Source organism: Mustelus asterias, chromosome 4 (assembly GCF_964213995.1).
Source record: "Mustelus asterias chromosome 4, sMusAst1.hap1.1, whole genome shotgun sequence".
Classification (NCBI taxonomy): domain Eukaryota; kingdom Metazoa; phylum Chordata; class Chondrichthyes; order Carcharhiniformes; family Triakidae; genus Mustelus; species Mustelus asterias.
The window spans coordinates 85,953,220-85,967,308 of NC_135804.1; the positions used below are offsets into that span (position 1 = coordinate 85,953,220).

Below are 14,089 nucleotides of genomic sequence, written 5' to 3' on the forward strand. Positions count from 1 at the left end.
ACTGCATTCTGCACTCTCTTGTTTCCTTCTCTATGAACGGTATGCTTTGTCTGTATAGCGTGCAAGAAAGAATACTTTTCACTGTGACAATAGTAAATCAAATCACATCAAATTCAAGCATTTTTACAGATCAAATTAGGGCGCACACTTTAATTCATATGAACAGTAGATATACTTTACTGTCACCATTTGTATGGCTTGATAACATTTCCAAACATGTAAACTGGAAAGAAAAATAGTCATCATCATCTTCAAAAGGAATCATCATTCTAGAAAGGATCCTGTACTCTTGAATACAAGCAGTGTAATGATCGCTTCTCCTTGCACTTCGCCATTGCTCAGGAGGTAAAATTTAGGCAATTTACACATGTAACCAATCTGACTTGAAGATATATATTTACCACAGTTCTGGTTTAATTAAAAAGATAAATAAAGTGCCTGCCTGAAGAGGCAACTGATTGAATTTAGCACTGCTTATAGGAGTAAGACACAGAACACATAGCCTTTGACGGTGGCTGCTTGTAACCCAGTAAAATTATACAAAGCCTCCTTTGGATTGTATGTTTGACTACATTGTGCTCTCCTGTTTTAGGCTGAGTTAATTTATTATTTTACTTGCTCAGTTAATCTTTTCTCACCCACACATTGGCAAAACCATGGGATCAGTGCAAACGCCTGCCTGCCACTTCCCAGTAAAGGTGCAGAGTACAAAGAAAACAAACAATATTTTTTTTTAATTCACCTTTAATGCGTTGGACACCTTGCAGCTTCCCAATCTTGCCTTCAATCGTGCTGCTACAGGAGTGACAAGTCATTCCTTCAACCCTCATCTTCACTACCATTTCACTGCCTTGGTTCATCCAAGTTTCTTCAGGCATTGGCAACTTCTTGTCCACCGGAGAACTGTCCACAGCCAAGTCAATGATTTCCTTGTTGAGACTTGTGGTGGGGACAAAGGCTGCATAATTTTCATCAAGTAACCTTTTTCTCTCCCTGTCATATATGCTGGGCATTTGGTTTACAGTCTGCTGGCCAGGCTGGGGAGAAAGTCCCCTCTCACTGTTGAGAAGGGCTGATTCTGGAGTGATAGGCATTGGACTTGTGTCCATTAACGTAGCTTCAAATCCCATGTCATCAATTGCTTCCTGCAGTGACTCTGGGGTCTGAAACTCCGGATTGTATACAATAGCAGCATTATGGTTTTCCAGGGACACCTGTAGAGAAAAAATATCATTAATTAAAATGTTTCATAAGGAAATGCTAAAAAGCAGAGGGAAAAAAGTAAACTAACTCCAACAACTGCTAAACATAGAGTGAAAAATATAAAAATATTTTCTATCCTTCATGAAAGTAAAACACTGAACATTCCCAGCTACATGACAATCTGTTTTCTGTTTCTGTTGATGTTAAAACTCTAGCCAGTTATAGTGTTTTGAATATCGAGTTCATGCTTCATATGTTTTCGAATATAACTAACAGTTTTCTCAATTAAAGTTTGAAATAGAAAATGGGAGAAAGCCTAATTTGAAACAATAAAAGCAGTCCTGAAATAAATGCAATGCAAACAACCTTGGCGGCCATTTTGACTTAAAAATGAAACAAAAAAATAATGATCAGGCTTGAGCTTACTGAATGGCAGAGCAGACTCGAGTGGCTGAGTGGCCTGCTCTTGATCCTAATTCACATGTTCATATGGTCATGTGACAATAGTTGCTCCAGTGACAGCAGGAGTGTGATGGAATACTCTCCACTTGCCTGGATGAGTGCAGCTCCAACAACACTCAAGTTCGACACCATCCAGGACAAAGCAACCCGCTTGATTGGTACCCCTTCCACAAAAATCCACTCCCTCCACCATCGAAGAACAGTAGTAGCACATGCACTGCAGGAACCCAACAAGGCTCCTTAGGCAGCACGTTAGGCAGCAGATACCGGGGAACAACACCAGCTGGAGGTTCCCCTTTGAGTCACTCACCCTCCTAACTTGAAAATATATCGCTGTTCCTTCACTGTCACTGGGTCAAAATCCTAGAACTCCCTCCCTAATAGCACTGTGGGTGTACGTACACCACATGGACTACAGCGGTTCAAGAACTACACATGGGCCAGATTTTATGCTTCCCCAATGGCAGGTCTCCCGCCAGCAGATGAGGTAGCCATTTAAACTGACATTTGCTTTGGCAGGATATTATCCCGCAGGCAGGAGGGGCTGTAAATTCCTGGCCATGGGCTATTTCGAAATGACTCTGAAGCAATCTGTCTCAAAATGATGCCTCCTAATTTGGGAAATTTATCACTGCTATCAAGCTAAATTAAAAAGTGAAAGCCAAAAATCCAAAGTGAAAACATGAAATGCTGGCCGTATGCTGCAGGCCTATCAGAACTCTAGATTTGGCGAGACCTGAACAGCAAAGGATCCAATTCTGATAAAAAGTTTGTGAAACATTAACACTTTTTTTCTTCCCAAATGTTGAAGGACACGTCATGTATTTCTGGATTTTGCACCAATTTCTCAAACAGCAAAGACAGCATGCACATTGTCACAGTCAGTGCTACCATGCCTCCTGTTAAATATAACATTGATCTTTTGAAAAGAAAACTAGGCATTTCCTGTTTCTCTTACCCAAATCACTGCAATACTTATTAGATCTCAGGTCAGATAATCCTTTGCAACATTGCAAACTTGCAATTATTTGTATAATGTCACAGTCCTCTTTTCTGGAGGAACGTTCAACACTTTCAACTATTTTGTCATTTATCTACTTTAACATTGTTACTTTATCTGAAATAATAACTTCAGCGGAGACAGGAATTTCCTCCTTTTGCCAGTGCATCTGGCATCTGTAACTTGTCCAACAAATGTAACCTACAAATTGTGCAATATAATAAAATTATTGCCAATAAGTTGATTTTCAACATCACCTCTGACCTAATAACATGGTGTACAAGTGCCAGTGAAAATTCAGTGAAAAATGCTTTCCTAATATTCTAAAGGGTTAAAATATTGCATATTGTATCAACCAAACGTTTATTTATTAGTGTCACAAGTTGGCTTACTGCAATGAAGTTACTGTGAAAATTCCCTAGTCGCCACACTCCGGCACCTGTTCAGGTACACAGAGAGAATTTAACATGGCCAAACAACCTAAACCACATTTCTTTGACTGTGGGAGGAAACCAGAGCACCCAGAGGAAACCCACGCATACATGGGGAGGATGTGCAGTCACCCCCAAAATTCATCTTTAGTGCGTTAGACACCTTGCAGCTTCCCAATCTTGCCTTCAATCGTGCTGGGAATTGAACCCAGGCCCCTGGCGCTGTGAGGCAGTAGTGCGAACCACTGTGCCACCCTAGAGCAGCTCCAGGCTCTAGTATTATCTCAGTTCTATGTCAAGTCACCAAATCTTAGCAGGGCTCCAAAATTAACTGGGGAGCGATGGATCATATTCCCTACTTCCCTAATAACGCAATGAAAACTTGAAGGACATTAAGGGCAGATTCTGTATCAACAGGTCACGAAGCATGCCAGTGCATTCGCATATTTTAGCAGGGCTGCATTAAGATTGTCTTGATGGAGTGAGGTGAGAAACGTTTCATGCTCCAAGGTCAGGCAACTGACCAACATGTAGCATATTGCCTGATACCCAAGTACTTAGGCAAAATCCCTGGAGTACTGCGCACACTTTCGGTCTCCTTATCTAAGGAAATATATATTTGCCTTCAAAGATTGTACAGTGATTGTTAACTATATTTGATTCCTGGAATGAGAGTGCTTCTCTATGGTGAGAGATGGTGGGCGGCACGGTAGCACAGTGGTTAGCACCGCTGCTTCACAGCTCCAGGGACCTGGGTTCGATTCCCGGCTTGGGTCACTGTCTGTGTGGAGTTTGCACATTCTCCTCGTGTCTGCGTGGGTTTCCTCCGGGTGCTCCGGTTTCCTCCCACAGTCCAAAGATGTGCGGGTTAAGTTGATTGGCCATGCTAAAATAAAATTGCCCCTTAGAGTCCTGAGATGCGTAGGTTAGAGGGATCAGTGGGTAAATATGTAGAGATATGGGGGTGGGGCCTGTGTGGGATTGTGGTCGGTGCAGACTCGATGGGCCGAATGGCCTCCTTCTGCACTGTAGGGTTTCTATGATTTCTATTCAGTAAAATGGTCCCATACCCTCTGGAGTTTAGAAGTATAAGAGGTGATTTCATTGAAACATACAATATTGTGAGGGGACTGGACAGGGTGGATGCTAAGAGATTGTGTTCCCTGAATTGGAGAATCCAGAACTGATCCCTTGGCCCAAGACTGAGAAGGAGAAGTTTCTTCACTCAAAGAATTGTGAATCTTTGGAATCCTCTGCCCTGAAACCTGTGACTGGTCGATTGTTGGTATATTTGAAGCCAAGACCGATTTTGGGAGTCTAGGAGAAATCAAGGATTATGAGGAACAGGCAGGAAAGTGAGGTGTTGAGGCCAAGATCATGATTTTACTGAATGATAGTGCAGCGAACTCCTGCTCCTATTTCTTATGGAATCCAGGCCGATGAGGTCCAGGCCCATGAGGTCCAGGCCCATGAGGTCCAGGCCCATGAGGTCCAGGCCCATGAGGTCCAGGCCCATGAGGTCCAGGCCCATGAGGTCCAGGCCCATGAGGTCCAGGCCCATGAGGTCCAGGCCCATGTTACTGCACTCCAGCTTGAAGCAGTTATTTCACAGGAGGCAGCCAGAAAGTTGAAGGAAGGGAAAAAGAGTTTGAGGGAAACATATGTGTTTAGATCACACCCAAAATTGTGCAATGGTGTGAACACAGCACAAATTTCACTCCTCGTTTATCTCAGTAATTAATACATTAACAAGTTTAAACTCAAGCTCAGGTTAACATTAAATAATCCAGTTTCACTTCTTTATTTATCTTCCATTTAGAAAATAACCTTTTCTTCTCTAATTAAAAAGAATAAACATTGCAGAGTTCTTGTTGAGCTTGATAACAAGTATGGAGAAATCAAATGACTTCTTGTCAATTACTACTACCTGTAAAATAAATACACCAAAAATAAATATACTTCAAATTTGTATGTTAACTCGCTACTTTATAGAAATAGCATTCTCATTTAAATTAATTATATTAAAATGCTTTTTCTTTGTCTTGCATACAGGGAAAACCAAAAACAAATCAGGATGGTTTTTATACCCAATTGTTAACAAGTATAGACAACTGAAAGTACTCGTGTTGGTATGTGGGCAAGAACAGAGCTAAAATTGGTTTGAATGCTCCCAAAATTGCAAAAGTCAACTTTAAGCATATATCTCTCCTGTTAGTCCAACACAGTCAGACAAAAAAAATATTGATTTGTAAAGAGAACCTAACCTCGTTACTGGAGTTCTATTGAGCTAACATATTAGATTTCCTTTACGGTCCCTTTTCTGAAGCAAATATCAAACAAATGAGCAAGAGTCAGGCAATGTTAGCTCAGCCATCACCTCTCTTTTGAGTAAAGCATCGGTCAGGAGATACATAAAGCTCAACAATGTCTAAGATAGCAGTTTTTCAGTTCTTTCATCTTTTTAGAGAGGTTTGCAATGCTGTTCCAATGTTTATTGCTGCCAATTACCACAATAAGTTGGCTGCTGGGTGATCATACTCCACACGAAGCCGCATATACTTCAATCATCCATCTGACAGTCTAACGTCCAACATAATTTCAGTCAATCCACTAATGTCAGCTATGCAAAAGATTTAAAAGCAAATACACTTCAGCTACATGGCAAATGTTGAACTGCTCCTGGTCAATCCGTAAGAAAATACTGTATCCTCAATGTCAATAAGAAGTTTAACAACACCAGGTTAAAGTCCAACAGGTTTATTTGGTAGCAAAAGCCACACAAGCTACCAAATAAACCTGTTGGACTTTAACCTGGTGTTGTTAAACTTCTTACTGTGTTTACCCCAGTCCAACGCCGGCATCTCCACATCCTCAATGTCAACCCAGTGCAACCTTTTCGTTGCGTAACCAATAAAAATGATCCTTGCTATCATCACACAAACTCTCCAATTACAGATTACTGTGGCAATGATAAATGACCTGCCCTTGAATAAACAACAAAATAAAATTTCTTACCTGAAGCACATTCAGAATAGCCCCATCAATTCTCAAATTCTACTACATGATTGAGAATATGTACTTTGCCTTTTCTACAAGCAACTCGAGCACAACAACACATAAGATTTTTTAAAATCCAGATCTGAACTGGCATTAACAAGTAATTTGAAATAAGTAAGTTTAAACTAATAGGAGTACATGCATTTGTAAGTAGATAAGCCATGTCACTTGCAGTAAGGGGATAGACAGATGTGATGCAAGTAAAGCCTTCGTGTTGAATCATCCAAAACAGACTGGAGGGCTCCATGGATTTAAAACTCCATTAAAAATGTGAACAGTTTATTTTTCTCTCCTTAATTCACTGACTAGGGTGCTGCGCTCTGGTAACTGGGTCAGATAGCTATTCCTCGTACATCCACTTTGATAGTGATGGCGAGCAGGCTCTTTGATTAGGGACAGCAACAAAGCTGAGCCTTGCCTTGGCCTCACCATACCCCAAAACCATCACATTTTCCATCAAAGGTCAATGGATAACAAATGGAAGCAAATTTTTTCCTCCTTAACTCAAGTGTTTAAAGATCAATTCAAGTTTCCATACAGCCAGCAATGATAAATAGCCATCAGCTATTATGAAAAAAAACCTTGTATTTATGTAGAATATTTTATTTATATTGCTATTTTCACAATCACACGACATCCCAAAGTAATTCAGAAGCAATGAAGTATTTTTGAATTGTAGTCACAGTTGTAATGTAGAAAAAAATGCAAACTCCCACAAACAGCAAGTGATAATGGTTAAGTATTCTGTTTTCAAATGGTGTTGCTCAAAAGATAAATGCTGGCCAAGAGGCCCAAGACAAATCTCCTTGCTCTTCATGAGCACCATTGAATCTTATGTCCACCTGAGGGGCAAATGGCACCTGAGCTTCGCACCTTATCTGAAAAGCAGAAGTAATCATATCAAAATCTCTGGCCTTGTATGGGTCAGTTCCACACGGAGCTCCCCTAATGCCTTAGAACGCACAAAACCTATTCCAAACAAATCTATTGACAGCTACGTGATAAACCAAATCCTGATTCGCAAACTGAAGAACATCTATAGAAATCTCTCTGTGTAACATCCTCATATAGCTGACAAATATATTTCCAGTACATGAAAAGCATCCTTGTGTTGCACTGAGGAGACTCAATACAGTTGGGATTTTTGGGAATTTCTTAAGAATAAAAATTGAAAAATAATTGTTTTGGGCTCTAAAATTAGTTTTTTTTTAAATACAAGACCTGTACCATAAGAAGACAAAGTACTGTAGATAAATGGTAATAACGAGTGCAACAATCCTAAAAAATGATACCCATGGATCGGGATTTCTATGAATTGCAAGTTTAAGAAACAACCAACCTGTAAACCTTTCATCCACAGCCATAACTGTTAAATCATTTCTAAAAATTGGGAAATCAACTTTGCATTGCTATCCCCAAATATTCTCAGCAAACAGTGTTCTCAGCAGATTGTCATACAAACAAGCTTTTATTTATCATTCACATTACAAACATCCCACGGTGCTACATAGGAGCACTGCAGGACACCATATTGGGGGCAAATGAGGAGAGGTAACAAATGACGTAACTAAAGAAGTACACTTTGAGGAGATTTTTGAAGAGAGGGCTAACAAGACAAACAAGTTTAATTACAGCTCCAAAATGTAAATACTGAAGGCTCTGCAACAGATGAGTGCAGTTGTTGCGAATCACTTTGTTCATGGTTAAGATTTAGTAAAAGCAATCTGGGCAAGTTGAAGTTCGTGCAGAATGGAGCAAAGGCAGTCAGAAGTATGTGCAATTTGAGAAAATAAGCCTCCAGGTGGATGCAGTCTTTGGCAGCAATGGAAGAGAAGTTGGGATGTAATTGTTGACGTCCCAAAAGGACCAGATGTGGGGTTCCAAACTAAGTTCAGGATACCGAGGAAAAAGTTGTTCAGCCAATCTGAACAAAGCTGGGTAAAGAGATGGAATCAGTGCTCGAGATGCAAGGTTTCAGGCTGCAGTCAAATAGGTTTACTTCGGTATTGGATTCAGCTGTAAAATGAAAACTGATCAAATCACTGTCAACGATCAAAAGTGAGAACTAAATCAAACTAAATCTAAGTCCATTATAATTATGATCAGTTTTCATTTTACAGCTGAATCCAATACCGAAGTAAACCTATTTGACTGCAGCCTGAAACCTTGCATCTCGAGCACTGATTCCATCTCTTTAAGAAGTTTAACAACACCAGGTTAAAGTCCAACAGGTTTATTTGGTAGCAAAAGCCACACAAGCTTTCGAGGCTCTGAGCCCCTTCTTCAGGTGAGTGGGAATTCTGTTCACAAACAGAACTTATAAGACACAGACTCAATTTACATGAATAATGGTTGGAATGCGAATACTTACAACTAATCCAGTCTTTAAGAAACAAAACAATGGGAGTGGAGAGAGCATCAAGACAGGCTAAAAAGATGTGTATTGTCTCCAGACAAGACAGCCAGTGAAACTCTGCAGGTCCACGCAACTGTGGGAGTTACAAATAGTGTGACATAAGTGTACCGACAACTTCTAAGAAGTTCTAAGAAGTGTACCGACAACTCAACAACGAGGAACACTACAGACAGTTACCTGCAGATCCGACCAAAGAACACACCCGTCAACTCAACACTCTGATCAAGACCTTTGATCCGGACCTTCAGAACACCCTCCGTGCTCTCATCCCACGTACTCCCCGCGTTGGAGATCTCTACTGCCTCCCGAAGATACACAAGGCAAACACACCCGGCCGTCCCATCGTATCGGGCAATGGGACCCTGTGCGAGAACCTCTCCGGCTATGTCGAGGGCATCCTGAAACCCATTGTACAAAGAACCCCCAGCTTTTGTCGCGACACGACGGACTTCCTACAGAAACTCGGCACACATGGAGCAGTTGAACCAGGAGCGCTCCTCGTCACAATGGATGTCTCAGCACTCTACACCAGCATCCCCCATGACTATGGCATTGCTGCAACGGCCTCAGTGCTCAGCGCCAACAACTGCCAGTTTCCAGATGCAATTTTACATCTCATCCGCTTCATCCTGGACCACAATATCTTCACCTTCAACAACCAGTTCTTCATCCAGACACACGGAACAGCCATGGGGACCAAATTTGCACCTCAATATGCCAACATCTTCATGCACAGGTTCGAACAAGACTTCTTCACCGCACGGGACCTTCAACCGGTGCTATACACTAGATACATCGATGACATTTTCTTCCTTTGGACTCATGGTGAACAATCACTGAAACAACTCTATGATGACATCAACAAGTTCCATCCCACCATCAGGCTCACCATAGACTACTCTCCGGAATCGGTTGCATTCTTGGACACGCGCATCTCCATTAAGGACGGTCACCTCAGCACCTCACTGTACCGCAAGCCCACGGATAACCTCACGATGCTCCACTTCTCCAGCTTCCACCCTAAACACGTTAAAGAAGCCATCCCCTACGGACAAGCCCTCCGTATACACAGGATCTGCTCGGATGAGGAGGATCGCAACAGACACCTCCAGACGCTGAAAGATGCCCTCATAAGAACAGGATATGGCGCTAGACTCATTGATCAACAGTTCCAACGCGCCACAGCGAAAAACCGCACCGACCTCCTCAGAAGACAAACACGGGACACAGTGGACAGAGTACCCTTCGTTGTCCAGTACTTCCCCGGAGCGGAGAAGCTACGGCATCTCCTCCGGAGCCTTCAACATGTCATTGATGAAGACGAACATCTCGCCAAGGCCATCCCCACACCCCCACTTCTTGCCTTCAAACAACCGCACAACCTCAAACAGACCATTGTCCGCAGCAAACTACCCAGCCTTCAGGAGAACAGTGACCAAGACACCACACAACCCTGCCACAGCAACCTCTGCAAGACGTGCCGGATCATCGACACAGATGCCATCATCTCACGTGAGAACACCATCCACCAGGTACACGGTACATACTCTTGCAACTCGGCCAACGTTGTCTACCTGATACGCTGCAAGAAAGGATGTCCCGAGGCATGGTACATTGGGGAAACTATGCAGACGCTGCGACAACGGATGAATGAACACCGCTCGACAATCACCAGGCAAGACTGTTCTCTTCCTGTTGGGGAGCACTTCAGCGGTCACGGGCATTCGGCCTCTGATATTCGGGTAAGCGTTCTCCAAGGCGGCCTTCGCGACACACGACAGCGCAGAGTCGCGGAGCAGAAACTGATAGCCAGGTTCCGCACACACAAGGACGGCCTCAACCGGGATATTGGGTTTATGTCACACTATTTCACATAAATATTTCTGCTTTTTTCCTCCTGAGTCTTTATCATGCGATCCTAGAATCAGAATTTATGTCACACTATTTGTAACTCCCACAGTTGCGTGGACCTGCAGAGTTTCACTGGCTGTCTTGTCTGGAGACAATACACATCTTTTTAGCCTGTCTTGATGCTCTCTCCACTCCCATTGTTTTGTTTCTTAAAGACTGGATTAGTTGTAAGTATTCGCATTCCAACCATTATTCATGTAAATTGAGTCTGTGTCTTATAAGTTCTGTTTGTGAACAGAATTCCCACTCACCTGAAGAAGGGGCTCAGAGCCTCGAAAGCTTGTGTGGCTTTTGCTACCAAATAAACCTGTTGGACTTTAACCTGGTGTTGTTAAACTTCTTACTGTGTTTACCCCAGTCCAACGCCGGCATCTCCACATCATGACTTCCATCTCTTTACCCAGCTTTGTTCAGATTGGCCGAACAACTTTTTCCTTGGTATCCTACTGAACCCTGAACTTAGTTTGAAACCCCACATCTGGTCCTTTTGGGACGTCAACAATTACATCCCAACTTCTCTTCCATTGCTGCCAAAGACTGCATCCACCTGGAGGCTTATTTTCTCAAATTGCACATACTTCTGACTGCCTGATTCAAATCTGAGAATTCCAAAATATAATGTAGACCTTCAATTAAAATAAGGAAAGCATAACCATAGGCAACAAAATGAAAATATGAAACTCAACATCCCTTTTTTTTAAAAATTGGATACAAAAACCTGACTTGGTACTTTTATGCTGGTGTCTTCATCTGCTGTGGCCATCAGGGTAGCTGATTACAAAACCCACACATTCCAATCTGGCATAGAGCTACAAATGAAGTAAGCAAAATTCAAAGTAAATTTTGGTAAATTTAGGTAAAGGCACACACAAGTGTGCCAATACCATACAGACTATGGAGGAAGCTCAATTCTAGTTTTTTCCTGAGTTCACTATCCTCAGTCTCGAATTCAGACTGTGGATTGAGATCAAGAGCTAAAAGGTGAAGGCAAAAAGTTAATCCTGATCACCAACTAGTGATGTAGAGTGGAAAGTGCATATATGAGCATGGGATAAGGGCAGGACTGGTCTCAGCTATGATGCTCCCTGTAGCCAAGTCGTTTATATAGAGTTCTCACATGAAGACTTTCTGCTTGGGTGAGGCAGTGAAGGGGTGACTGCCTGTGGAAATGTACATCAGCAGAAGTCATTCCCTTCAGAAATGAATGAGAAGGGGAAAAGAAAAAGAGGAACCATCATGAGAAACAAAAAGCATCAGTTTCCTGCTTGCTCCGTGCAACTACATGTCGCATAGAAGATAATTTTTTAATTCATTCATTGGATGTGAGCGTTGTTGGCTAGACCAGCATTTATTGCCCACCACTGTTTGCTCTCAAGGTAGTGGTGAGCTGCCTTCTTGAAACACTGCAGTCCATTGACAGAATCAGTATTTGGCATAGTTCACCAGATCTGACCTGAAAATACCACAACCATTAGAAAATTATAAGAATGGAAACATAGTTACACACATTTCAAACTTCAGCCTAGCAAGAAAACCTTATTCAGAGGAATTGGACTTTAGTCAGTATTCACAAACTGCAACAGAGGAACTGCACCATATCTCAACTCTTCTCAGGCCCATTTTATGCCCTACAACCCTAATTTACAAACTAGTCACTCTAAATTGATTTTTTGGAATAATAGGACCCTGGTTTCAACATCTCCATGGTAATAACTACAGATAATTGAATCACAAATTGATTACAAGCCATGCTTTAATTATAATTTATGGCAATAAAATAATTAACCAGGGCACAATGGTCACAATATTATCTCCTAGCTTTTCCTCAAGCTTAACAAGGCAGGCGTTTATTTGATTTGTCTAGTTACAGAGGCTACAAATCTAATTAGCAAACCCAAAACGAAAGTTCTACATTTGAAACTCCCAATATAAATCAATGACTCATGGGGAAAAATTAAATTTAGTGATGATTTAAGATTGAATAGCATGTGGTTAAAAGACTAATACTATCCTAAGGCTAAATTGTATAAGGGCAACATCATGCAACATTTACAGGATTTAAAACACTAATTCAATACCAGCATCACAAAGAGAGCTCAGTAATCAGTATAAAGGTACAATCATTGCCAGGCGAAAGTTATTGCAGTGCTCCACAAACATCCTTCTGAATACAAGCCCACAACAAAGTCAAGTGGACTTTTGAGTAATTGAGATGAGGATTCAGATTTATGGAAAGTACAAGAGATATAGTTTTGCTGCCAGGGTTCCCGTCATTGGTAGAACTGAAATTTCTGGATAAAATGTAGCACACATATTGAATCTGAGCTGGGAATGTCTGATGGAGATAGACATGAAGAAGAGAAAGGAATCAAGAAGAGTGGCCATTAATGAGCAACTGATTTGGAAAGATGGAGGGGGAGTTGAGGAGGGAGGAATTTCTGAAGAGTGGGGCAGGGAGGCAAGGAGGATTATACCCATCACTGCCACGCCTAATCTTTCCTTCACCTGGTATTCACATGTAAATTTATAGCAGAGGTATTTGGAGAGCAATTAGAAGTTGTTTTTATTCCTCTCCCTGGCCTGAAGGTATTGGAGGCAGTAAAGAGTACTTCCACTCCAACCTAGCTGATGTCAGCAGACAGCACAGGCCAGTAACTCGGGACTTTTCTGAACTGTATGCCTCAGCGCCACATCACAAGTGCACACAAACACTGAATAAAGCGTGGAAGCCAGAGTAACCTTTACACAAACTAACTCTGACATAATGATGTTTCATTCAAAGAATGCTGCAAATAAAGATGCAGCATTTGATTTGTGGTGCTCCTTCAACAAAACAAATCAAAATAATTTGGAAATGTTTTCATTTTAATTGTAACAGCAATCTTTTCAGGTTATAGATATAATGTGGAATGTTTGTATATTGAAAAGGAACAAAGAAGGTCGACTGATTCTTGATGGACCACTTGATGATCTAGATTCAGGCACATCTCAGATAGCAAAATTACTCCTAGATCACAAACTAGATCACAAAGAGTGGCACAATACTTGTCAGAGCCAAGGAAAATAGTTGAGAGAAAAATAGGAGCAAAGATCAACTTAAACCATGGAAAGGGAATAATTCCTTCACCCATAAAGTCACAGAACCTGCTATTCTAGAAGTCACAAGCTGCAGAGACAACAATTCGAGTCAAACCGAGACAGAGAATCAAAATCAGTTTCTTAGCAGTCAGAGATCATGTGAGTGCAAGGTATACAATTTGTAGTCAACGGAGAGGGAAATGGAACTTATTTTATTGTTCATGGTCAATAGTGAGAAACTGTTCTTACTCGAGAGTATCAAGTACTAAAGGACTTGGATTCAAAATAATTGACAAAAGGAGTAAAAGTGATGAGGATAAGGTTTTTCACCCAAAGGGTGGTTGGAATCAGGAGTGAACTTCCTGAGTGTGTGGTGAAGGCTGCTTCAGTTGAAGTACTCAAAAGAGCATTGAATTGCTATATGAAAAGAGGATGTACAAGGTTACAGAGGTAAACAGGGAAGTGAGACAAGGTAGAATGTTCTTTCATGGAGCCAGTGCAGACTGTATTTGATTGTGGATGATGTACCAC

At 41.5% G+C, this 14,089-nt stretch overlaps 1 protein-coding gene across 1 annotated transcript in view; it reads right to left on the reverse strand.

Moving 5' to 3' along the window:
• Positions 1-14,089, reverse strand: part of LOC144492829 (copper-transporting ATPase 1-like) — a 79,014-nt gene that overhangs the window by 54,718 nt on the left and 10,207 nt on the right. The window contains exon 3 of the mRNA XM_078211325.1: positions 743-1,214. Within this exon, the coding sequence (XP_078067451.1) occupies positions 743-1,214 (472 nt within the window). The remainder of the gene's footprint in view (positions 1-742; positions 1,215-14,089) is intronic.